Source organism: Geotrypetes seraphini, chromosome 10 (assembly GCF_902459505.1).
Source record: "Geotrypetes seraphini chromosome 10, aGeoSer1.1, whole genome shotgun sequence".
Classification (NCBI taxonomy): Eukaryota; Metazoa; Chordata; class Amphibia; order Gymnophiona; family Dermophiidae; genus Geotrypetes; species Geotrypetes seraphini.
The window spans coordinates 70,378,297-70,403,499 of record NC_047093.1 but is presented as its reverse complement, the minus strand read 5'-3'; the positions used below and the strand labels follow the sequence as shown (position 1 = coordinate 70,403,499).

Below are 25,203 nucleotides of genomic sequence, written 5' to 3'. Positions count from 1 at the left end.
ACTTTGTCAAACGCTTTTTGGAAGTCCAAGTAAATTATGTCCACTGGATCTCCACTATCTATTTGCTTGTTAACCTTCTCAAAAAATTGAAGTAAATTTGTCAAACATGACCTCCCTTTCCTGAAGCCGTGTTGACTATCTCTCATTAGGCTGTGCTTATCCAAGTGTTGTACAATGCGGTCCTTAATTAGTGTTTCGATTATCTTCCCAGGAACCGATGTGAGACTCACCGGTCTGTAGTTTCCTGGTTCACCTCTTGATCCTTTTTTGAAAATTGGGATGACATTTGCTGTCCTCCAGTCACCTGGTACTTGCCCGGTTCTGATTGACATGTTAGCTAAAGATTGTAGTAGTTCCCCAATTTCTAACTTAAGTTCCTTTAAAACTCTCGGGTGAATCCGTCCGGTCCAGGGGATTTATCACTTTTTAGTTTGTCAATCTGAAAGTAAATCTGGTCCAACTCCACATTTATTGATGTTAGGCTCTCCTCTATGTCTCCGGTGAATACCCTCCCAGTGTGTGGCATTGTTGTAGTGTCTTCGTTTGTGAAGACAGAGGCAAAGAATGAATTTAACCTATCAGCAACCTGTTTGTCTTCTTTGATTGACCCTATCATTCCTTGGTCGTTGAGAGGGCCCACAGTTTCTCTTACTGGTTTCTTCCCTTTTATATATCTAAAAAAGGGCTTAAAGTTTTTGTTTTCTTGCGCTATCTTTTCTTCATAGTCTTTTTTGGCTTGTATAACCGCTTTATGACACTTTTTCTGGTCGATTTTGTGACAGTTCCAGGCCTCCGTTGTTTTTTCCCGTTTCCATTTTTTAAACGAGTTCCTCTTCTCCCTTACTGCAACCTTCACCTCTTTGGATAACCAAGCTGGTTCTCCTTTGTTCTTTTTTCGCCTTCCTTTGGATATCTTCGGTATGCAAAGATTCTGAGCTTCAATGATGGTGTTTTTCAGTAGAGACCATGCTTGTTCAAATGAATGGATTTCTGCTTTGCCCTTCTTGAGCCGTTTTTTAACCATGGTTCTCATACTGTCGTAATTTCCTTTTTTGAAGTTAAAGGTTGTGGTTTTAATCTTGATTGGTTTCCCTTTTCCGATGCCAATGGTAAAATTGATCATATTGTGATCACTTGTCCCCAGCGGGGCTGTAACTTCTACATCTGCTGTCCTTCCAGTAATGCCATTTATAACCAAGTCCAGGATTGCGTTTCCTCTTGTCGGTTCTCCCACCATTTGTTCAAGGAAATAATCTCCTATCCCCTCCAGGAATTTTGTCTCTCTGCCGCAGTTTGATGTTCCCAGTTTCCGGTCTATCTCCGGAAAGTTGAAGTCCCCCATGATCGTTACATTTCCTGATTTACATCCACTGTGAATTTCCTCCATCATTTCTTTGTCTGCTTCTTCAGTCTGTCCTGGTGGTCGATAATAGAGGCCAATTTGTGTATCTGCTTCTTTTTGTCCAGGAATCTTTATCCAGAGGGACTCTAGTTTACTATTTGCATTCATCCCCCCCTCTCTAACAGACTTTATTTCTTCCTGGACGTACAGGGCAATGCCTCCCCCTTTTTGCCCAATCCTATCTCTTCTGTATAGTTTATATCCTTGCAATGCCGTGTCCCATACATTTTCTTCATTCCACCACGTTTCTGTTATTCCTATGATATCCAGTTGTTTATTTCTTGCTAGTTCTTCCAGTTCGCCCATTTTGTTTCTTAAGCTTCTAGCATTTGTATACATACATTTAAGATCTGTTTGTGCTAATTTCCTGGATTTAGTGGTTCTCCCACCACTTTTTGTATCCACTTGATCTTTTTCATTTTCGTCGCCTCCCGTAGTTTCATCATGTTCTTCCCCTATAGCTTCGAGACCCCATACTCCATCCCTGCGGTACCAGGGAAGTTGGATGCTATGTACCGCACAGTGCACCATAAGGGCTTCAACGGGGCACAGCTCTCTCACCAGTCCCTATTGGTTGAATCCTCCATGAAGCGGTCTCATCCCTCCCAGGTCTATGCCTCCACTCCTCCTGGCCAGGAGGGCAAAACCATGGACAGGCAGGCGCATCTACCAGAACTCGATGATGGCTTCTCGAGTCCTGAATTACAGCTTTCATTTTGCGACCTACTTTGAGTTTTTTCTATCCATTCTTCAAAGGTTTTTGCCCTATCTGGACTCTCAGGCTCGCTTCGAGTACTCGGAGGTACTGGCGTCATTGTCCCAACTCTGCTTGCAGATGATGCAATCGTCTTACGACGCTTTTGAACTCTCGGCCAGAGCTGCTGCTTGTTCGGTGGCCATGAGACGCTTGGCGTGGCTTCGGACCATTGATATGGACCCGAATCTCCAGGACAGGCTAGCGAACGTTCCCTGGGCGGGAGCGGACCTTTTCGACGAGTCCATCGAGACGGCGACGGAGAGGCTGTCCAAACATGAAAAATCTTTTCTGTCTATTCTCTGCCAGAAGCCCAAGCCTGCTATCTCTCGTCCGTCTCGTCCGCCTATGATTTATCAGAGGCACTACCCGCCGAAGTAGGCCCCCCACCATCCGCCTGCCTGTGAAGAGGCAGAACCAGCAGAAGCCCCAACAAAAGCCCCAACCTTCTGCTGTCCCCAAGGCTCCTCAGCCTTTTTGACTGTCTCGTAGGGAGCATAACTTCCATCGTTCTGCCCTCCCCGCTTTTTCCCATCGGAGGTCGTCTCCATCATTTTTACCATCGATGGACGACTATTACCACCGACCTCTGGGTCCTTTCCATCGTAAGAGAGGGATACTCTCTTCAGATCCATCATGTTCCTCCGGAACATCCTCCAAGAGAGTATCCTTCCAACTTAACCCAGACCGCCCTTCTTCTTCAGGAAGCTCAGGCTTTGCTCCGGCTTCGTGCCGTTGAGCCGGTCCCTGTGGACCAACAGAACAGGGGTTTTTACTCCAGGCACTTCCTTGTTCCGAAGAAGACGGGCGACCTGCGTCCTATTTTGGATCTCAGGGTGGTCAGGGAGAAGTTTTGCATGTTGACCCTTGCTTCTCTCTATCCCCTCCTCGAGCAGAACGACTGGTTATGCTCCCTGGATCTCAAGGAGGCCTACACTCATATTCCCATCCATCCCATCCATCCGGCCTCACGTCAATACCTCAGATTTCTAATAACAAATCTGTAATTCTAATAACAAATCTATAATTCTGACAAATAATTGTAAATCTGCCTGTCTATGCAGACCCTAATGTAATTCAATGTAAACCGCCTTGAACTCGAATGGGTATGGCGGTATATAAAAATAAACTATTATTATTATTATTATTATTCATCTTCAGTACAGAGTGCTTCCTTTCGGCCCAGCTTCGTCTCCCAGAGTCTTCACCAAGTGCCTGGTTGTGGTGGCCGCAGCACTCAGGAACCATGGTCTGCAGGTGATTACCTACCTCGACGACTGGCTCATCAAGGATTCCACGTCTCAGGGGGCCGTCCGGGCCACTCAGAGGACAATCTGGTTTCTGCAGAGTCTGGAATTCGAGATCAACTTTCCCAAATCCCATCTTCAACCTTCTCAGTCTCTCCCCTTCATCGGAGCTGTTCTGGATACTGTTCAACTCAGAGCGTTCCTTCCTCCTCAGCGCCTGGCGGCTCTTCTTCAACTTTGTCACTCGGTCTCTTCTCGTCCGTCCATCTCGGCGAGACACATGATGGTGCTCCTGGGCCACATGGCCTCTACAGTTCACGTGACGCCTTTTGCCAATTCCTCAGTGGACCCAGGCTTCTCAATGGTCGCAGATCTCCGACCCTCTGACTCGTCACATTCAGGTCACTCCTGCTGTACTGCAGTTGCTTCGCTGGTGGATGCTCTCTTCCAATCTTTCCAGAGGTTTGCTGCTTCACATGCCTACCCATCAGAAGGTCCTCACGACCGACTTCTCGACCTATGCTTGGGGGGCTCATCTGGACGGTCTCCGCACCCAGGGCTATTGGACGAGTGCGGATCGTCTATGCCATATCAATCTCCTGGAACTCAGGGCGATTTTCAATGCTCTCACTGCTTTTCAGCATCTACTTCACGACATGGTGGTCCTCATTTGTACGGACAATCAGGTCGCCATGTATTATGTCAACAAGCAGGGAGGCACGGGATCGGCCTCCCTCTGTCAGGAAGCTCTGAAAGTTTGGGATTGGGTGATTCACCACAACGCCTTTCTCAAAGCTGTCTACATTCAGGGGGCAGACAATGCCTTGGCGGACAACTTGAGTCGTCTTTTCCAGCCTCACGAATGGACTCTCCATTCCACGCCCCTTCATCAAATCTTCTCCCTGTGGGGAACGCCTCAGATAGACCTCTTTGCAGCTCCCCACAACTTCAAACTGCCTCAGTTCTGCTCCAGGATCTACACTCCTCATCGTCTCGAGGCAGATGCTTTCCTTCTGGACTGGGGGAATCTCTTTCTGTATGCGTTTCCTCCGTTTCCTCTCATTCAAAAGACTCTGGTCAAGCTCAAGTCCAACCGAGCCACCATGATTCTGATTGCTCCTTGGTGGCCCAGGCAACCTTGGTACTCCCTCCTTCTACAACTCAGCCGCAGGGAGCCTGTCCTTCTACCAGTGTTTCCGTCTCTGCTTACGCAGCATCAGGGATCTCTGCTTCATCCCAACCTGCAGTCGCTACACCTGACAGCTTAGTTCCTCTCAGCGTAACTCCCCTTCAGTTTTCACCAGCTGTGTGGGATATTTTGGAAGCTTCAAGGAAGCCTGCTACTAGACAATGCTATTCCCAGAAATGGACTAGATTCTCTACTTGATGTTTTTCTCAGCACAAGGAGCCTCTACATGCCCCCTTGTCCTCTGTTTTGGACTATCTTTTGCACCTGTCTCACTCTGGCCTCAAGTCTACATTGATCAGAGTCCATCTTAGTGCAATTGCTGCTTTCCACCAGCCTCTTCTAGGGAAACCTCTGTCTGCACATCCTGTGGTTTCCAGATTCATGAAAGGACTTTTCCATGTAAATCCTCCCCTCAAACCGCCTCCAGTGGTTTGGGACCTCAATGTTGTTCTTTCTCAGCTTATGAAGCCTCCATTTGAGCCTCTTAACAAGGCTCCTCTGAAATTTCTCACTTGGAAAGTGGTGCTTCTCATTGGCCTCACTTCTGCCCGTCGAGTGAGTGAACTTCAAGCATTGGTTGTGGATCCGCCCTTTACAGTGTTTCATCATGACAAGGTGGTCCGTCGCACTCATCCCAAATTCCTCCCCAAGGTGGTCTCGGCATTTCATCTGAATCAATGTTGTTCTTCCTGTATTTTTTCCCGAAGCCGCATTCTCATCCTGGAGAATCAGCTCTTCACACTCTGGACTGTAAGCGTGCTTTGGCTTTCTACCTGGAACGCACCAAGCCTCACAGGACTGCTCCTCAACTTTTCATCTCCTTCGATCTGAACAAGTTGGGACGCCCTATGTCTAAGTGCACCATCTCCAACTGGATGGTGGCTTGTATCTCTTTCTGCTATGCCCAGGCTGGATTACCCCTTCACAGTAAAGTCACAGTCCATAAGGTCAGAGCAATGGCAGCCTCTGTAGCTTTCCTCAGATCGACACCGATTGAGGAGATTTGTAAAGCTGCCACTTGGTCCTCGGTTCATACCTTCACCTCACACTATTGTCTGGATACCTTCTCCAGACGGGATGGACAGTTTGGCCAAACAGTGTTACAAAATTTGTTCTCCTAAGTTGCCAACTCTCCCACCATCCCATTGTGGTTAGATTGGAGGTCACCCACTAGTGAGAATACCTGCCTGCTTGTCCTGGGATAAAGCAATGTTACTTACCGTAACAGTTGTTATCCAGGGACAGCAGGCAGCTATTCTCACGTCCCATCCACCTCCCCTGGGTTGGCTTCTCTGTTAGCTATCTGAACTGAGACACGCCCAGTGCATCGGGCAGGAAGGCACTCGCGCATGCGCGGTGTGGGCAACTCGAAACTTCTAAAAATTTCTACAAGCAAGTATGCTTGTGAGATGTCCGCATCGGGGCTCCGTTGGATGACGTCACCCACTAGTGAGAATAGCTGCCTGCTGTCCCTGGATAACAACTGTTACGGTAAGTAATATTGCTTTATCTCACACACCACCCTGGTATTGTCCGGATAAATGACTTTGTTTTCCCCTTATCCATAATCTTCATTGATTGTAGAACAGGAAACCCCATCTGGAGAGTTCATAGCGAGCAAATGATGGGGGGGACCCTTGAAGGTTTATCTCCCCCTTAAAGGCCTATCCCCCCCTTAAAAGCCTGCTTCCCACCCCTGAAAGCCTGTCCCCCCTCTTGAAGGCCTGCCCCCCCCTGAATGCTTGTCTCCCACTTGAAGGCCTGCCTCTCCCCTTTGAAGACCTGGTTCCCCCTCCCCCCCTTGAAGGCCTGTCCACCCCTTAAAGGCCTGCATCCCACCTCAGAAGGCCTGCCTGCCTGTTCCCCCTGAATGTCTGTCCCACCCCCCACCCCGAAGGACTGCTCCCCACTCCCCCTCCCGGAAGGCCTGCGTGTTCCCCTTGGCATCCCACTGGTGGCCGGCTTTCCCCAGGGCCTCCCCTTACCGTTGAGGAACAGCCTGCAGATAAAATTGCGATTCTAGCGATCTTTGCACTGCTTCGGAGCTGTTTCCTTTGCCGTGGTCCCGCCCCTTCTCTGATGTCAGAGGCAGGATCGTGGAGGAAACAGCTCCGAAGCACTGGAAAGATCGCTAGCATCGCAATCTTAACTGCAGGCTGTTCCTCAACGGTAAACGGTGTGAGGAGGCCTGGGGAGGAAGCGGGAGGCCAGGGGTGGGAAGCTGAACGCCAGGGGTGGGAAGCTGAACGCCAGGGGTGGGAAACGGACGCCAGGAGGGGGGAAGCCAGATAACAGCACTTCCCGACTGACCCTCCCCCCTCGCCCTCTAAAGCAGGTGCGGCAGCGGCCAGCCGCAAGAGCAGCGCTGCCGCTCCTGCTTTAGGGGGCGAGGGGGCAGGGTCAGCCAAATCGGGAAGCCAATTTTTTGTTGTGTTAAATCAATTCGAATCGGTGAACCGATTCGAATCGGGCAGCACTACTCAGTAACATTTAATACATGTTATTTTATAGATTAGAACACAGGACAGATTCAAGTATAAACCCAAATTTGACTGCCAGTTAACACCAATTATTGATTAATGGCTCATTACTTAGTTTGCATGTGGATCTGGGGTCCGCACTCAAATTTGGCCAATGTATATAGAAGCTGGTGGTAAGTGCACATAGCACTTGCTCTGCTTAAGGAGTGCATGCTGTTTCACATGGTGTGCGCTATTTCCTAATAGATACACATATGCTATGTGTAAATAGCACATGCTCTTTAAGGAAACCACACACTGTGTGCATATACAGTAGCATATGCTATTATCAGCGGACAATGTTTGTTTCAAATGACAGCCCATTTCTACTGTATACACTAACTGAAATTTAACTGGTTTCTTTGGTGCAGAATGTCCGGTTGCACATCCAATAGCATGTTTGTACAACTGCTGCTGCAGACTCTAGACACCTATTGATTGCCCTCTCCCAAATGTCTTTATAGATTGTGGGACTTTACTTGAGTTAGTAGCATATGGTTCTTTTTTAATAGTGTTCCTTCATCTTATTTCTAATGGGGCCAACCCTACCTTTCAGCAGCCTGGCCCTGCTTTTCAGTCCTTACTGTTTTATGCAAATGAGGCCCTACATCTCCCACAGTCTGCCCTTGCTTTCTAATGGTGTGATGGCTGCTTTTGCTTCACATCTACACTAAAACAGTGGAATCTCAGTTAACCAGTATTCAACCGGCCAGCATTCTCAACCAACCAGCAAAAAAATCCCCAGTGGGAAAAAAGTCCTCCAAAGCACCAGCGGCAGCGGTCCTGAGCCGCATACACTCCTCCCTCCCTCAAGCCCTGAAGCAGCGGCAGTCCTGAATCACGAACCTCCCCCTGCCACAAAGCACCAGCGCAGCAGCAGTCCTGAGCTGCAAGCTCCTCCTCCCTCCTGCAAGCCCCCAAGTAGCAGAAATGGCTATGATCCTGATCCGCAAACCCTCCTCCCTCCAGCCTCGAAGCAACAGAATTAGGTGGTAGTCTCTGAGCTGTGAACTCCCTCGGGTCACAGGAAAGGCCCTGCCGGGGCTGATCATGAGCAGCTTGTCTTTAGCGCTGCCTCCCGCTTCGGGTAAGGAAGGGAGAGAGAGGGGGGTTGCAGCTCAGGACTGCTGCCTTCTGCTGTTTTGGGGCAGGAGGGAGGGTTTTTTGGCTCAGGACTGCTGCCGTGCTGGTGCTTTGGGGCGGGAGGGGGGAAATTGAGATCTTGGTTAGACAAGGTTTCTATACAGCACGCTCAAGCAACCAGAAAAACAGTTATCTGACATCCATCAATCCCCATGGGTGCCGGATTTTTCTCGCTGTATCTTTTTTTTGTTTGTTTCAGCTCCTCATTCCTCCCTTCTTTCATTTTTTTTTGAGGGGATAAATGTGATGCTTTTATTTTAAAGGCTTTCCACACCAAGTGAGTTAGATAAGCTCATTTTTTTCTCATGAAATCTAACTGCATTAGTGTTTCAGAACAGGCAAACACAAGAAATTGTGCGTAAAGAAACTATACATGTCATAAGTGGAAATAATTTGTGAATGGTTCCCAGTGTATCTCAGAATTCAATTCAAGTGCATTTGTATTGCATTTAAGATCTTATTTGGCATTTTCATCACTTTGATTCCTTTAGATTGGAATGTGCATAGGCCAGAAGTTCTCAAAAATTAAAACTTACATTTCCCTCTCTCAGTGGTAAAAACAGAACCTTCAAGAGATTTACAGCCTGTTTTACAAAGCATTACAGGCTGCCATGCGGCAACAGCCCCAAAGCCCTTTAAATCTCTATGGGCTTTGGGGTCATTACCGCGCAGCAGCCGCTAACATGGCTTTGTAAAACAGGTCCATAGTCATTCTTTTGCTTTTAAATTAACCGAATTCTGGAATGCTTTACCGCTTACATTAAGAAATTTAGGTTCTTTTGCTTTATTCCGGAAAGCTCTGAAAAACTTTGTGTTTGCTAAACATTTTGGAAACTAACTATTCTAGTCTACTTTCCTTGTCAAGTTTATGTATTATGTACTACATTACTGTTGACCGAGTCGAGCTCCTGTTGTTTGATGACCCGATCTATAAAACTAAGTTTTAGTTTAGTTTAATAGTTTTATAAATAAAAGTAGTTCGTGTGTTATAAAGGTTAAGACAAGTTCTTAGAGGAAAGTCCGTTAACCATTATTAACCAGAAAATCTTGGTGAAGACCCGCTGCTAATCCTTAGGCATAAGCACTATGGAATTTTGCTATATTTTGGAATCTAGCCAGATCCTTGTGACTTGGATTGGCTACTGTTGGGAACAGACCTATGATTTGACCCACTATAGCAATTTGCTTTTAATCCTCATTTTCTCTTTTCACCGACATATCAAAAGTTATAAAATCAATAATGGTTATTGGCTAAGGTTTTCCAATCTGGGGAGGAAGTGCCACATCATTCTTTTCTCTTTATGCAAACACAAGGACTTGGGGTACATTTGTGTGTATGTATTAGCCAATACTACATCTCCAAGTGACCTTTGTCAACAAGCTTTGGTATTTTGGAGTTCTAAACGGGAATCATGCTAGCAAAAGGATCTACTTTGTCATAAACCTCTTTTTGTGTATGTGTGAAAACCCTTATGAGTTTAGAGACTCTTATAATTGCTAAATTGGTTTGTTAGAAGAAGATAATAGCAAATTTCTTCTGTTTTTATAATTGGCCATTTCTTCCCTGCAGGCTAATGTATGCAGAATCCTTGCATACACAATAAGTTTTTTTGGATTTGAAAAGCCATAACTAGCTAATAACGAAGACGGTGTCATTTTGAGAAAGTAATGGTGCACTGATTACCATAATTAATGATAAATGGTGATACAGAATTGGTGGATTGGTTTTGTGGATGATAAATGCGTTCAGGCCCAAGGTGGCTTTTGCTGAATAGACCTTGCTAGCTGTCAGCCATTCCGTTCTTGCCCTGGTAGACTTCATTAGTCACCACACGAGGTGTCACTTTGCATTCGTTAATATTTGGAGCACAAAAATCTCAATAATGCAAGCAAATACAGTATGGTCTGTCTTCCTCCCCCCCCAACCCCCCCAAAAAAAGCATTAGCTCAAGAGCTACCATAATTATACCAGTGTTTGGGGAAATCTCCATGTGATGCTTGGAGGTTGCACTAAATACATCTGGCACAGAAGAAGCTAATGTGTGTCGTTTTGCCTGCAGGCAAAATTATTGTACCCTGCCTGACATTAGCTCTTAATACTGTAAAATAAAATGGTCGTTCTGTGTTGGGTAGGAGGGGAGGGACAGGGAGACTAGGAGAAGGCAGTCTGCAGTCCATTTTTTTTCTGAAATTAAAGTAGCACATTTTATCTCTGAATTGATTAATCAAAGCTAATTTGCATTCACAAATGAGACTGAAAACAATGACTGGGCCTTTAACCTTATTAAATGAGGGGAATACACAACTTAGGTTTTGGGTTTCTTGGGTATTTAACTGGTGAGAACTAAGTCCTTTATACTGGTATGGAGAAAAAACCCATTAATTTGTTTTAGCAAATGGGACTAATTATTGCATAGTTTAATTAGCATCTGGAAATGAATATTATCTTAATTACAAAGCACAATTTCCTTAATAGCTACAAAACTATACAGTTGATCTGTGTGGATTTTTATGGCTATTATTTGGGTTATGTAATTAGTGTTACCATTTAATGGGACACAGCAATTAGGTGTGATTTGCATATGCAGATCAAGCTTACGTAATAGAAATGTACCAGACTATTAATTGCTGTGGCCAACAAGATGTGCTAGGAGCAGTCATCCTTCAATTTTTCCTCTACTAATTGGTAGTCTGTGGTAAGGTAGATCTCACCTTCAGGAGACCACAGAGAAATGTGTTTTCCAGTATAATCAATATTTGTAGGTTGGGTTCAGACCAACTATATATAGAGATCTAATACAACATTCATCCTGGATATCCTGAAATTAGACCTATCAGTGGCTCTCAAGTGCTAGCATTGCCCATCAGGTTGAGTCCAAGACACACCCAAACCACTGAAGGCTGCCAGTAGAACCCATAGCAGATTGAGCCACAGTAGCCTTGGTCCCAGAGTTTCTTGAAAACTGCCTGAGCTATATTGCTATAATCCAAGTTAAGAGTGGAGCAAGTGAAAACATAACAAAATTTTAAAAGTAATAGAAGATTCTAAATTGATTGAGGGAGCGTATTTCCCAAAACTACTTCAGAAAATATTCTCCTGGCCTTAGTACACCTCTTACCTTTTTTCTAGTGCAACAGGCACATCATTCTGAATGCGAGATCCTGTGTAGAGAGCATCATTTACATTTTTCTACTCAGTCTCCTATCCCTCTGGACTGTCCTTTAATTCCTCAGGTTAACTGCTCACTGTCTACATGTGAGGTGGTCGGAGCCTGTCTGTTCTGCTCGTGTTTATTTAAATTTAATTTCAGTTTTTTTTCTGTCCAGTCGTGACGCTCCAGTTTCCACGTCAACCAGGAAGTACAGTTGCCAGCTTTCACGCCCTTGGGGTCCAAGAAGAGTGACAAAGCTCTGAAATTGCTGGAGGTTTGCAGTGTGTTACTTCATTATCTGGAAATGATGAATGATTTTTGATTGTCTGATCATCTCTTTGTGCTGGTGAGTACTGGCCGCCAAGACCAGTCGGCTTCAAAAGTGTCCATTTCTAGATGGATTTGTATGGCCATTTCTTTGACTTGCATCGGAAGCAGGAAACAATCACCAGGAGTCATAAAGGCCCATTCCACTAGGAGCGTAGCTTCCTCCTGAGCAGAGTCCAGAGCAGGTTCCCCCTGAAGAAATTTGTAGAACGGCCATATGGTCTTCCCTCCATACTTTCACAAAGTTTTATAGGGTGAATGTAGTGGCCAAATTGGATACCGCGTTCGGATCTTTGGTACTTTCACCAGGTTCATCTGTCCTTCCGTAGATCTTATGGGACTGCTTTGATACATCCCAAGTGTTCCAGAATGATGTGCTTATAACTGTGATACATGGTTCCATGTTAGGGGTCACTACCTAGGAAAAAGATATAGGTATCGTCATCATTGGGGATACATTGAAACTCTCAGCACAATGTGTGGCGGCTAAGTAAGCAAATAGAATGTTAGGAATTATCAGGAAAGGAATGGAAAACAAAGATGAAAATGTTGTAATATCTTTGTATCACTCTATGATAAGGCCACACCTCAAAAACTCTGTGCAATTCTGGTCGCCGCATCTCAAAGATATAGTGGAATTAGAAAACTAACAAAGTAAATGACAGCAGATAAAGACCTGAATGGTCCATCCAGTGTGCTCAACAGTCACACTCATTATACATTCATGTTTAAATTTATTCTTTAATATTTCAGGGCAATAGGTTCCCACTGTTGGAGTTGCCATTGAAACACACTCCAGCCTATCCTAGCCATCCTGTCACTGGAATTTCTATCAAAGTACTCCCGAGCTCATCCTAAACCAAATCGCCATATACAAATGGGACACAGATCATACAGGATTGCCCAGTACTGGCCTTAGTTTGTTTTATACCATTCATTTTCTAATTAGAGATCCTGTGTGTTCATCTCACGCTTTTTTGAATTCCATCATGGTTTTAATCTCCACCACCTCCCTTGGGAGGACATCCAGGCATCCGGCACCACCAACCTCTCCGTGAAAAAGAATTTCCTAATATTACTCCTAAGTCTGCTACTCCACAACCTCAGTTCATACCCTCTAGTTCAGGGATCTCAAAGTCCCTCCTTGAGGGCTGCTATCCAGTCAGGTTTTCAGGATTTTCCCAATGAATATGCATTGAAAGCAGTGCATGCACATAGATCTCATGCATATTCATTGGGGAAATCCTGAAAACCCGACTGCATTGCAGCCCTCAAGGAGGGACCTTGAGACCCCGCTCTAGTTTTACCATTTTCCTTTCTCTGCAAAAGATTTGTTTCTATTTTAATACCTTTCAAGTATTTAAACATCTGTATCATATCTCCCCTGTCCCTCCTCTCCTCTAGAGCAGTGGTTCCCAACCCTGTCCTGGAGGACCACCAGCCAGTCGAGTTTTCAGGATAGCTCTAATGAATATGCATGGGGCAGATTTGCATGCCTGTCACCTCTCATGCATATTCATTAGAGCTATCCCAAAAACCCGACTGGGTGGTGGTCCTCCAGGACAAGGTTGGGAACCAATGCTACATATTCTGGTTTTCCAATCCCTTCTTGATGGTCTTTTGGTGCAAGTCCCATAACATTCTTTGGACTGCTTCAAATCTTTTTACATCCTTAGCCTCTAAAACTGAACATAGTACTCCATGTTGGGCCTCACCAACAACCTGTACAGGGGCATCAACACCTCTTTCTATACAGCCAAGCATCCTTCTGGCTACAACCACCGCTTTGTTGCACTGTTTCATTGCATTCAGATCCTCAGACATCATCACCCCAAGGCCTCTCTTTCTGTCCATGCATATCAGCTTCTCACCTCTCAGCACATATGGTACCCTCAGATTTCTACTCCCCAAGTGCATCGCTGCACTTCTTCACATTGAATTTTAGATGCCAAACATTAGACCATTCTTCTAACTTTTGCAGATCATCTTTCATGTTTTCCACTCCCTCCAGACTGTCCACTCTAGTTACAAATCTTGGTATCATCCACAAAATGGCAAACCTGACCGTCTAATCCTTCAGCAATGTTGCTCACAAATATATTGAACAGAATCGGCCCAGCACTGATTTTTATGGCACTCCACTACTCACCTTTTCTTCCTACAAGCAAATTCCATTCACCACCACCCTTTGGCTTCTGTCAGTCAACCAGTTTCTAATCCAGTTCTCCACTTTGGGTCCTAAATGCTACCTGTTAGTTTTATTCAAGAGCCTCCTATGCGGAACCATGTCACAGGCTTTGCTGAAATCTAAGTAAATTACATCAATTCTCTGATCGCCCAGTCAAAGAATTCAGTTAGATTTGTTTGGCACAATTTACCTTTAGTAAATCCATGTTGCCATTGGATTCTAGGAAACTCATTATTCTTTCCTTCAGCAACACTTTCATTACTTTTCCCAACACCCAAAATGAGGCTTATTGGCCTGTAGTTTCCCACTTCATCTCTGAGACCATTTTTGTGAAGAGGGACCACATCTGCTCTTCTCCAATCCCACAGAGCCTCTCCTGTCTACAGAGAAGGACAACAAAAATGATAAAAGGGATGAAACGACTTCACTATGAGGAAAGGCTTAAGCAACTAGGGCTCTTCAGCTTGGAGAAGAGATGACTCAGGTGTGATATGATAGAGGTCTATAAAATACTAAGGGGAGTGGAAGGATAGATGTGAATCGCTTGTTTACTCTTTCCAAAAATACTAGGACTAGGGGGCGTGAGATGAAGCTACTAAGTAGTAGATTTTAAACAAACTAGAGAAAATATTTCTTCACACAGTGTATAATTAAACTCTGGAATTTATTTTTGGAGAATGTGGTGAAATCAGTTAGCTTAGCAGGGTTTAAAAAAGGATTAGATAATTTCCTAAAAGAGAAGTCCATAGGCCATTATTGAGATGGCTTGGGTAAATCCATTGCTTATTCCTAATATAAGCAGTATAAAATCGGTTTTGGTATTTGGGACCTGGGTTGGCCACTGTTGGAAACATAATACTGGGCTTGATGGACCTTTGGTCTGTCCTAGAATGGTAATTCTTATGTTTTTATTGCACTAGAAGAAACGATTAGGTACTTACCTTGATAATCTTTCTAGTAAATAGGCATATCATTCTGAAAGCTCGCCCCATCAGATATTTAGAGGTTGCCTTGCTGTCTCAGACATGTCCGTATTACTGGATAAGGGGGAACCAGTATTATTGTGAAGAGACCATGGAGTATCTTTCAGATCTCCAAGATTGTTAGTGCAGGTTGCGCTCAGGAATGTGGCCTCTCATTCCATAACATTATAGAGTTAAATGTTTAAATGTTTCATCTTTTGTTATTCATTATTATTTCATTTTATATGTTGTGATATGAGCAGAACAGACTTGTTTCTCAGGGAGAGTCCCAGTACCCCTCCCTGTTATGACCTGAGGAATTACAGTATAGCTCAGAAGGATAGGAGGTGAAGCAGAGAAATATAAATGAGGCTTTGTACACAGGATCTCAGAATCAGAGATACACAACCCAAGTGTTCCAGAATGATGTGCCTATTTACTAGAAAGAAGATTATCAAGGTAAGTACCTAATCCTTCCATCAACACACTGGAGACACTCTTTTATTTAATTAAAACACTTCCCCTCTCCCCTTATGTCAGCCTATCAAAAAGCGACAAATTATGGGGTTGGGGGGAGAAATGACTTGGTGCCATATGTATTCTCTGTAGGGAGCTCACTTTTTTGTGATCTTCCTTGGTTAGTATATTTTCCAGTAGGTAGGATGGAAGCCAACTCTGAAAGGACAAACATTGCATTTGATAGACAGTGATTGTTTTCAGGAATTAGCATTTATGGTGACAAGGTTTTACCCTAGAGAAACACTGTTCTGTAGCAGATGTTATGGTGAATGATGAGCTACTGTATTGTTAGGCTCTATCTCTTGATGGACTGTCAAAGAGACTTTTTACTGTGGTGTTGAGGAAACTTCCTGTAGGTTATTGTTCAGATTGTCAGTATATTCATAATGAATATGCATTAGAAATAACACATTTCATTAGAATCCCACTATATGTCTGTTTCTCATTAACTACCCGATTGGAGGAGGGCTCTGTAGGACAGGTTTGGAAAGTTTTTCTAACTGTTCACTAGTGCTGCCCAATTTCCGATTTGAATCGATTCACCGATCGCAACGGGTGAATCAGTTCATTTAAAAAATAAATAAATAAATGGCCTCCTGATTCGGAGACTGACCCTCCTCCCCGTGCCTTCCTAAAGCAGGAGTGGCAGTGCTGCCTCTTGCTGGCCTGCTACTGCCACTCCTGCTTTAGGGGGCGAGAGAGGAGGATCAATCAGGAAGGCCTGCATGTTCCCTCAACTTCCCCGCTCTTACCTTAAGATAATACGGCAGCCTGCAGGATCGTCAGTGTTGTAGCAATCCTTACAACTGCCATCGTCCTCAGGGCACGTTCCCTCTGCCCTGGTCCCATCCCTCCTCTGACATCACTTTTGAGCAGAACAATTTATTTAAGCCTCTACTTTACGTGTACTGAGTGGCTCTGCGTGCTTGGGTACAAATTGAAGGTGAAGCTATAGAGCCTAGTGAAGTACAACAGAAGCAGAGTGAAAAATCCAGAGTGTATTCCTTCTGCAGAAGCACATGGCTATGGGGAAATAACCTACTGTCTAGAACAGTAGTTCCCAACCCTGTCCTGAAGGATCACCAGGCCAATCGAGTTTTCAGGCTAGCCGTAATGAATATGCATGAGAGAGATTTGCATATAATGGAAGTTAACAGGCTTGCAAATCTGCTCCATGCATATTCATTAGGGCTAACCTGAAAACCCGATTGGCCTGGTGGTCCTCCAGGACAGGGTTGGGAACCACTGGTATAGAATATCTCACCTATCTACTGGAAAAGAGTTTATCAGGGTATGTAAGTAACCTCTTTTTACTTGGCACTGTTGCTCTCATTCAACATCAAGTTACTTAAAGCAGCTATTTTACCATCTGCCAATTAAAAGATTAAATTTGCAGGTCTTGTGCTATAGTCGGTAGGCCACTTGCCTACTGTTCCCTTAACCCTAAATTCAAATCCAGCACAGGGGTTTCTGTTAGGTAGCCGGCCTCTGACCAACTCAGCCATCCATCTACTTTCAACTGGTAAATGAGTGTCTGGCCTTAGCCGTGATAATGATTACTGGGAAAAGCAATAGCGAACCACTCTGCTAATAGCCAAAAGTGATAGCCTTCATAAGTTATTCATGACTTAGTACTTGCATACAGGAAACAACCTTTCCTTTTTTTAGACTTAAATGAATGTGTCCTTTTTTTTTTTAGTTAGCACTGCTTTTTATGTGGCCAACATAAATGGATACTTATCTTGTTAATACATATATATTGCTGTTATATTAATAACTTTTGACCCTGCCCCAGAATACGCTTGACACCATCTCTGCCTAAACAAGTAAAATTTTAACATTGTTTTAATTTGTATGGGCAAGACTAATCCATTCCCAGCAGGAACTGCATAAGTACTTTGCATCAACACAGGTAGTGTGCAAACTGAACCTATATATTCCTAGATTAATAGTCAAAGTGAAAATGTATATGCACTTCCATTTTTAAAACTAATGAAGGGAAAAGTGCATCTGCTTTTTTCTTTGAGTGGGTTTTTCAGTGAAGAAAACACATGTGCTTAGCAAAATATAGAACTATTTGTGTTTCAATTTCTACCTTAACACCGCCTCAAGAAGATCTCTGCTAAAAGTGACTAAAAATATGAACACACAGTATGTAATTTCCAGAACTTCACAAGCCAGTGCTGCCTGTGCTCCATTTCTTCTTCTTCCTAGGCCTATGCTTTCCAGAAGTTGCCTCTCTTATGTGAATGGCTTTAACCTATGAGGACATCTGCTGAGAGAATTCAGAACTGCACCCCGTGGTACCTGATCGTTTCAAAACAGGACTTTTCCTTTCTGAAACATTGCCAGTGAACATGTTTTGTTTTTGGTTTTTTTCAATACATACTATGTGATACAAGATACTATAGGCCTAGATCCCCTCTCAGTGCATTAGAAAGAAACATCCTGTTTGTTTTACAGTATTGAGGTTGATCTGGAGGAGGGAAGGGACAGGGAAGATATGATACAGATATTAACATTCTTGGAAGATATTAAGAAATAAAACAACATTTTCAAAAATGAAGAAGATATAAAAGTAGAGGAGATGAAATAAAATGAAGTTGCAAGGAGGGAAACTTAAAAGCAACATCAGGAAATACTTTTCACACAGAGTATGATGGATGCCTGGAATGGTCTTCCATGGTGATGGAGCAATGGATGACTGAATTCAGACTGAAACTTAATTCAGAAAAAGCAAAATTTTTCATAGCTTCGCCACACCCACTTGATACCAAAACGCCACTATGCATCAACAAGCTTAGTTATCCTATCCAGTCTACTATGAAGGTATTGGGTGTAACACTAGACCAGAGCCTAACCATGAAAGACTAGGTAGACTCCTTAATCAGAAAGGGTTTTTTCACTCTCTGGAAGCTTCGATCCATTAGAGCATATTTTGATATGTCAGCATTTAGAATTCTGGTATACTCCCTCGTACTGAGTCAACATGATTACTGTAATATCGCCTATTTGGCAATTTCCCCAAAGAATATGTGATGATTACAACTAGTGCAAAATGCAGAGGTCAAACTGATTTTTGGACTGAAGAAGTTTGATCATGTGACACCTTACTACAGACAGCTGCATTGGCTGCCAATAGAGGCACATGTGAAGCTTAAGTTTGGTTGTTTTGCTTTAAGGTACTATTCGGTTTAGCCCCTAAATATACAACTGACCTTTTCTCTTTCTCAGCCATCAGATATAAGAGAAGCTCACACTTGAACTTTGCTTCCCCTCCAGTTAGAGGATGTAAACTCAAAAGACATCATCAACACCTTTTCTCACATCAGGCAGCACTATGGGGTAAAGATCTAGAACAATTGCTTACGCCTACTACTTATGGGGAATTTAGGAAAAGCCGAAAAACATATCTGTTCCTGAAGTATCTAGGCAACTGACCCATTCAACTCTTTCTCCACAATAAATGATCCCTAGAGCTGTTAATCACTAGCTTTTAACTCTGTTAAGTTCACTCATTCTGTACCATCTTTTAATCATTGTAAACCGCATAGAACTTCACGGTCCTGCGGTATATAAACTGTTGTTGTTATTATTATTCCATGGGAGTTGGAAGGGACAAAAATGGTGATGGAATCCAGTTAGGTGTGGCATAAACACAGAAGATGGAATAAAAGCATAGGGTATTTCCAATCATAGTAAAATTTAAATAACATTCACACTTTAAAGAATAATAATAATAAAAAAAGACAGAAAGGAGGGTAGACTACATTAAGTGTCATTCGGGGGGAGGGGGGAGTCTTTGTTACAACCCTAGCCACTTTCTTGTGCAAACTGGATGAGTCATATTGGCATTTATCTGTCATCATTTGCTATGCATCTCTGGTATTGAATTATATAAAGCAGGTTAACTGCTCATTGTTGTGTTCCAGAGCAAAGTCCTTTACTGATCTTCTCTCATCGATTCATTGACTATCCAGTTGCAAAGCTCTGTGTGATTATCACTGTGAACATAAGAATTGCCACTGCTGGGTCAGACCAGTGGTCCATCGTGCCCAGCAGTCCGCTCACAAGGCGGCCCTTAGGTCAAAGACCAGTGCCCTATTTGAGAATAGCCTTACCTGCGTACGTTCTGGATCAGCAGGAACTTATCTAATCCTTTCTTGAATCCCTGGAGGGTGCTTTCACCTATAACAGCCTCTGGAAGAGTGTTCCAGATTTCTGCTACCCTCTGGATGAAGAAGAACTTCCTTACATTTGTATGGAATCTATCCCCTTTTAACTTTAGAGAGTGCCCTCTCGTTCTCTTCACCTTGGAGAGGGTGAATAATCTCTCTTTCTCTACTAAGTCAATTCCCTTCAATATCTTGAATGTTTTGATCATGTCCCCTCTCAGTCTCCTCTTTTCAAGGGAGAAGAGGCCCAGTTTCTCTAGCCTCTCATTGTATGGCAACTCCTCCAGTCCCTTAACCATTTTTGTCGCTCTTCTCTGGACCCTTTCGAGTAGTACTATGTCCTTTTTCCATGTACAGCGACCAGTATTGGACGCAGTATTCCAGGTGGGGGAACATCATGGCCTGGTACAGTGGCATGATAACCTTTTCAGATCTGTTTGTGATCCCATAGCTTACTGCAGCTCCCAGCCAGAGGCCTACCAAAAAGTGTTACACACTAATGACTCTGTGTCCTGTACTAACATGGGTCACAGGTTCTTACATCTCCCATTATGCCTTTGTAGGAGGTGAAAGAAGTAATCTTTATTCTCTCATTAGGTAATTTAAGTAATGATTAACTTGAGATGCAGAGTTCTTCAGGGGCTGGTGGAACTTTGCTAGTGATCTCATTGCTGCCCGGGAAGAAGACCTCTTGGTATAACACAGATGGTAGTGTTCCACAAAGTGTCTCTGACTGTAGCATATTTCTCATGTTATTGGGAATCGATTGGGTTAGGGAGCAGCAATTTCCATCACCCAGCTTAAGAAATGATTTGCCCTATGGCATCTTAACATTTTTTGAAGAAATAATAAATGGATACTTTCAGAAAATGTGGATTTTAATTTTTTTTTAAGTGTTAAATTGGTTCTCAAGCTTTTTTGAATGCATCAGAAGCAACTCTTTCTCTCTCTGTGTGAGAATTAGAATTAGTGAATTGATATTTTCATTAGCATTTACTAGATTGTTGCCAATTTAAGAACAAAAGTATCATGGTCTTAGTGTTACGTAGAATGGAATTCATTAAGGTGCAGTAAAAATTTGCCCTTTGCTAAATCCCTTGGGTAGTGAAGGTGCAGTAACCTGTGGAATCCTGGTACCTCAGGTTGCTGAATCCTGTGGTAGAGGAACAACGCTGCTTGTAAGCCACCTTACAAGCAACATTATAGTACATGCCTAGGAGAACCAGACCACAAATCTATGTCCCAATACTCCCGGGACTCCAGAATAGGGTCTCCTCTTAGTTTCCAGGGCCCCCTTAACCTTCCCATGTCAAGGATTACCCATGCCCCCTTTAAGGGCTACTTTGCATCAGTGGCCCAAGGAGGGTCCACCAGCGTCTTCGAGTAGGAGTGATGTCCATTTGTTTGTGTCCAGTCCAGCGTTGAATCCAAAATTGGGCCCCTACAGTAGTCTCATGCGACTACCACTAGAGGTCTTATGTCCATATAAAGGATGTTTCCTAATGTGAACATATAACCCTTGGTGGTAGTTGTGCCATTTTGGATAATGTGCTGGACTGGGCAAGAACAACTGGGCATTGCTCTTGCCCTTAGACCCTGGAGGACCCCCAGACTGCTAATTACTTTAAGGTAGCCATTTGAGGGGGGAAGGGCTAAATTTAAGGTAGGGAATGGGTGGGGCTTATGATGGAGGAGGGGCTCTGCTCTGATGTCCCATGCTCCTGTTGGGTTTATTTCACCATGATTTTTGGGCCTGAATGAGACTTGTGATGTATCACTACAAGTTGCATTAGGGTATTTGCATAGTAATGAATATATTGGCGTGAGGGCCATTTAAGTCACGTTAAGGATCAAATAACATGACTTATGGCCCTAATGCTGCTTGATGAAGTTCCCCCCTTAGGAGGCATTCTTTCAGTGTAGCTTTATCAAAGCCAGCACCGATATACTTTCTCTCCACCTCTCTGACATACCGGTTCACACATGCGCACGCACATCCAGTGCCATCTGATGTCCTTACACTCCACCTCTGACACACATCCATCTGTCATACTTAAGTGAGAAAAGTTTTTTTGCTTCATATTTCTCACATATTCTCTCCGTTGCCTTTCTCAGAGTTTTTTCTCTCCTCCACTAGGTGTTGCTATGAAATAATGATTGGAACTGCCTCCCTACATTTTCCTGTGAATGAGATGGTGATTTAACAGGCATGATCTTTGATATATATATTTTTTTTTACATTAGTAACAGGCATGATCTTTGGTTTGCTTTATATTTTCAACCTATGGATGGTGACCTTTTCATTATTGTTTCCATTTTAAATATTTCTAACCAAGTGTTTGGTACACCAAGTGACCATTAATTTGATTTATAAAAATATTTAGAAATCTGCCACCTATGTCCAGTGAATCACATAGCATGATGCATGAGTTAAAACCTAAAACCATAAAGTAAGCGTGCAAAAACAAATAACCAAATATAAACAAAACAAGCTGCTGCTACTGATGCAGTGTAGGTGGCGTTCCCTATCATTTGCATGACCGTGCAGAGGAAATACATCATGGCACAGCCTTATTAACCAATGACAGTGATACAACCAGTGCAGAAAGAGAAGCACTATACAAATGCATAGACGAGGGGTGTCAACTCATTTGAGCGATGTGTCTGATTCCTTGCCTTCTAGTAGAGGTAAATGTAGAATTTTTTTAAGCATAAAAAATGCATAACTGAAGAGTGGGAGAATTCAGTAATGAGACAACTGTGTGTGCTATTACTCATCTCATATGCTTCGTGTTACACTGGGAGGTTGCTTGGGGGGCAGGGATCAGAGCATGGGAAAACCCAGTGTCTGTATTGTGTTGCTTCAGACTCCACCACTGACGTTTCTTTTCTTTTTATTTGCCTTGTTAAATAAATATTTCCTCATATAGGTGTAAATCCAATTCCCTCATGGCATTTTCCTGTCATTCAGGCTGTGTTTTATATTGCTAGGCAACACTTAGCAGTGGATTCTTCTCATCCAATTTGTTTGCATGCCATGCTTGCATTTTCAGTTTTTGTGCCGAATGGTAATAAGAGTTATTTGCACTTTTTCATGCGACGGGGGAGATATGCATTAGGGCTGTTGCAACGAGAGGTGGATGACTTTTCTGGTGTGATTTTTGGCATATATTTTTGACCTTAATGCCTCCTAAAGACTTTGACCACAAGGTTTATATGGAAAATGATGCAGCTGTGCCTAAATTTGGGATTTTCACATTTCATATCTCCACTTCAGGATCTGATTGTTCAGGTATATTTGTTAGGAGAGGCGCTCCCACATACAGTAAAAGTTATTTCTCCAAGGGCAAACTTGATTGTGAATTCCCAGCTTGGGAAACTGTATCCCAGCAACTTTTCTAGAAGCGTTTGGGCTGCTCACCATGCGTGTGTACCTGTTTTCTGTTGTTGATGTGGCACAGGACCTCATTCTCTTCTTTTCTGTGGAGCTGATCAGACATATTTCTCATCACAGTCACTTTAGTGCGTCAAAGTTTATTATCCCAGGACAAGCAGGCAGGTATTCTCACTAGTGGGTGATGTCATCCGACAGAGCCCCGATACGGACATCTTGCAAGCATGTCTTGCTTGAAGAAACTCAGAAATTTCGAGATGCCCGCACCGCGCATGCGCCAGTGCCTTCCCGCCCGATGCTCCGGGCGTGTCTCCTCAGTTCTTTTTCTTCCGCGGAGCTGAGAAGTCTATCTTCAATTTGCGCCCATTGAATATCTTTTTTGCCTTCTTTTTGCCGTGGGTTGAGTTCTTTTGGGCTCTCCTGTGCGTTTATTTCTTTCTTTGATTTCTTTTTAAAAAAAAAAAAAATTTTTTTTCCTTCCGACTCCGGGTCGGCCGCGTGGCTGAGGCCCCGCGCCTTCGACCTTGCGGCGGAGCTTTTCCGGCCTATGTCCCGGCCGATTACCGGTTTCAAAAAGTGTAGCAAGTGCCAGCACGCGATTTCGCTCACGGACCCTCATCGACGCTGCTTACAGTGTCTGGGACCGGATCACTTCCCGAAATCGTGCCGGCCTTGCTCCACTCTGACGGCGACAGCGTTTAAGCGCCGCTGTCTGCTCTGGGAGTCCATGTTCAAGATGGAAGCTTCGTCAGATCCTGCAGCTTCGACATCGACATCGACGAGGGCTTCGACTCCTTCAGCGAAGCCCGCTGCCTCCCCAGCTGCTTCGGGCCTCCTGAAACCGGCATCATTCACCCCGGTTTCGGCCCAGGCTTCGGCGCCGGTGCCTTCCTCCGTTTCCTCGGAGCAGGTATCGACCCCTACAGTTCCACCAGTGGTGCTCAAGGTGCCGAAAGCTGGCAAGCAGAAGCACACTGCACCTAAGGAGCGCGGAGACCGTGCGGAAGGGCCCCCTTTTGGTGCGGATCCCTCCATATCGGCTTCGCTGCGGTCCATTCTGGAGGCTCAGTTCGTTGAGCTCATGCAAACCATGGGGCCTCGTCTGATTGCCACCATCCAGGGTGACCTCCCAGCTTCGGCTTCGAGGGGCGGACCGCCCCCTCCTCCTCCTCCTCGCCGCACGACCTCATTGCTCGGCGAGGAGGAGCGGCGAGTGGTGTCCGGGTCCTCGAGGAGGTCCTCCGAGAGTGCTATGCCTCCTTTGGAAACGATTCCCTCGAGGAGGGCTTCTCTTAGTGATATGCCTCCTTTGGAGCCCATTCCCTCGAGGAAACCCTCGTTTAGTGACCTGCCTCCCTTGGAACCGATTACTCCGCCCCATGATTCAGTGTGGCGTCCACCTTCGGGGCCATCCAGTCCGGGGCATAGCAGGAAGCAGGACGAGTTCTTCCGAACTCCCTATCAAGCCTGGGCGACGTCGAGAGAAGCACCGACTCTTCCACCTTTGCGATCGACGGCATCGAGTCCGATCTGCTCCTTGGAAGCGTCTGACCCAGTCTCGCACAGAAGGACTCGATCCCCTTCCAGGCATCGAGAGGGGCATCGGTCCAGGCATTCTTCGAAGCATTCTTCTCGACACTCAACCGTCTCGCCTCAGAAGAAATTGCCTCGGTTGGGGTATGCTGCTTCGACTAGGTCTCCTCCTCCGGGCCCGGAGTTCGAGGACCCCGAAGTTTTCTACTCGTCCTGTTGCTCACAGGCCTCTTTGGAGCCTGAGGCTTTGTCTTCTTCTAGTCCGTCTCGCGGACCGGCGACGGCAGACCAACTGTCATTTTCATCGTTCCTCAGGCAGATGGCGGATGACTTGGACATTACTCTAGATGCGGGGTCTCGATATTCCAAAGAGTATCTCGATACCATGCACTTGCCTCGGCCTCCAGCGGAGTCCTTGCGGCTTCCCCTGCACAAGCTCCTCGTGCACTTGCCTCGGCCTCCAGCGGAGTCCTTGCGGCTTCCCCTGCACAAGCTCTTCGACCAGACCTTCATGCGCTGCTTCGAGTCTCCTTACTCTATCCCTGCGGTCCCTGGCAAATTGGATTTGCGGTACTGCATAGTACATCATAAAGGCTTCGAGGGTCCTCAGCTTTCGCACCAGTCCCTCCTGGTCGAATCCTCGCTCAAGCGGTCTCATCCTGGCCAGGTCTACGCTTCCGTACCTCCGGGCCGCGAGGG

At 44.7% G+C, this 25,203-nt stretch overlaps 1 protein-coding gene across 7 annotated transcripts in view; it reads left to right on the top strand.

The window, feature by feature from the left end:
* MVB12B (multivesicular body subunit 12B) overlaps window positions 1–25,203 on the top strand; it is a 305,040-nt gene that overhangs the window by 218,486 nt on the left and 61,351 nt on the right. The window contains exon 8 of one of the 7 annotated variants that reach the window (XM_033960797.1): window positions 11,582–11,680. The exons of the other annotated variants lie outside the window; for them this stretch is intronic. Coding sequence (XP_033816688.1) covers window positions 11,582–11,658 — 77 coding nt within the window. The 3' untranslated portion in view covers window positions 11,659–11,680. The remainder of the gene's footprint in view (window positions 1–11,581; window positions 11,681–25,203) is intronic. 7 annotated transcript variants of the gene reach the window in all.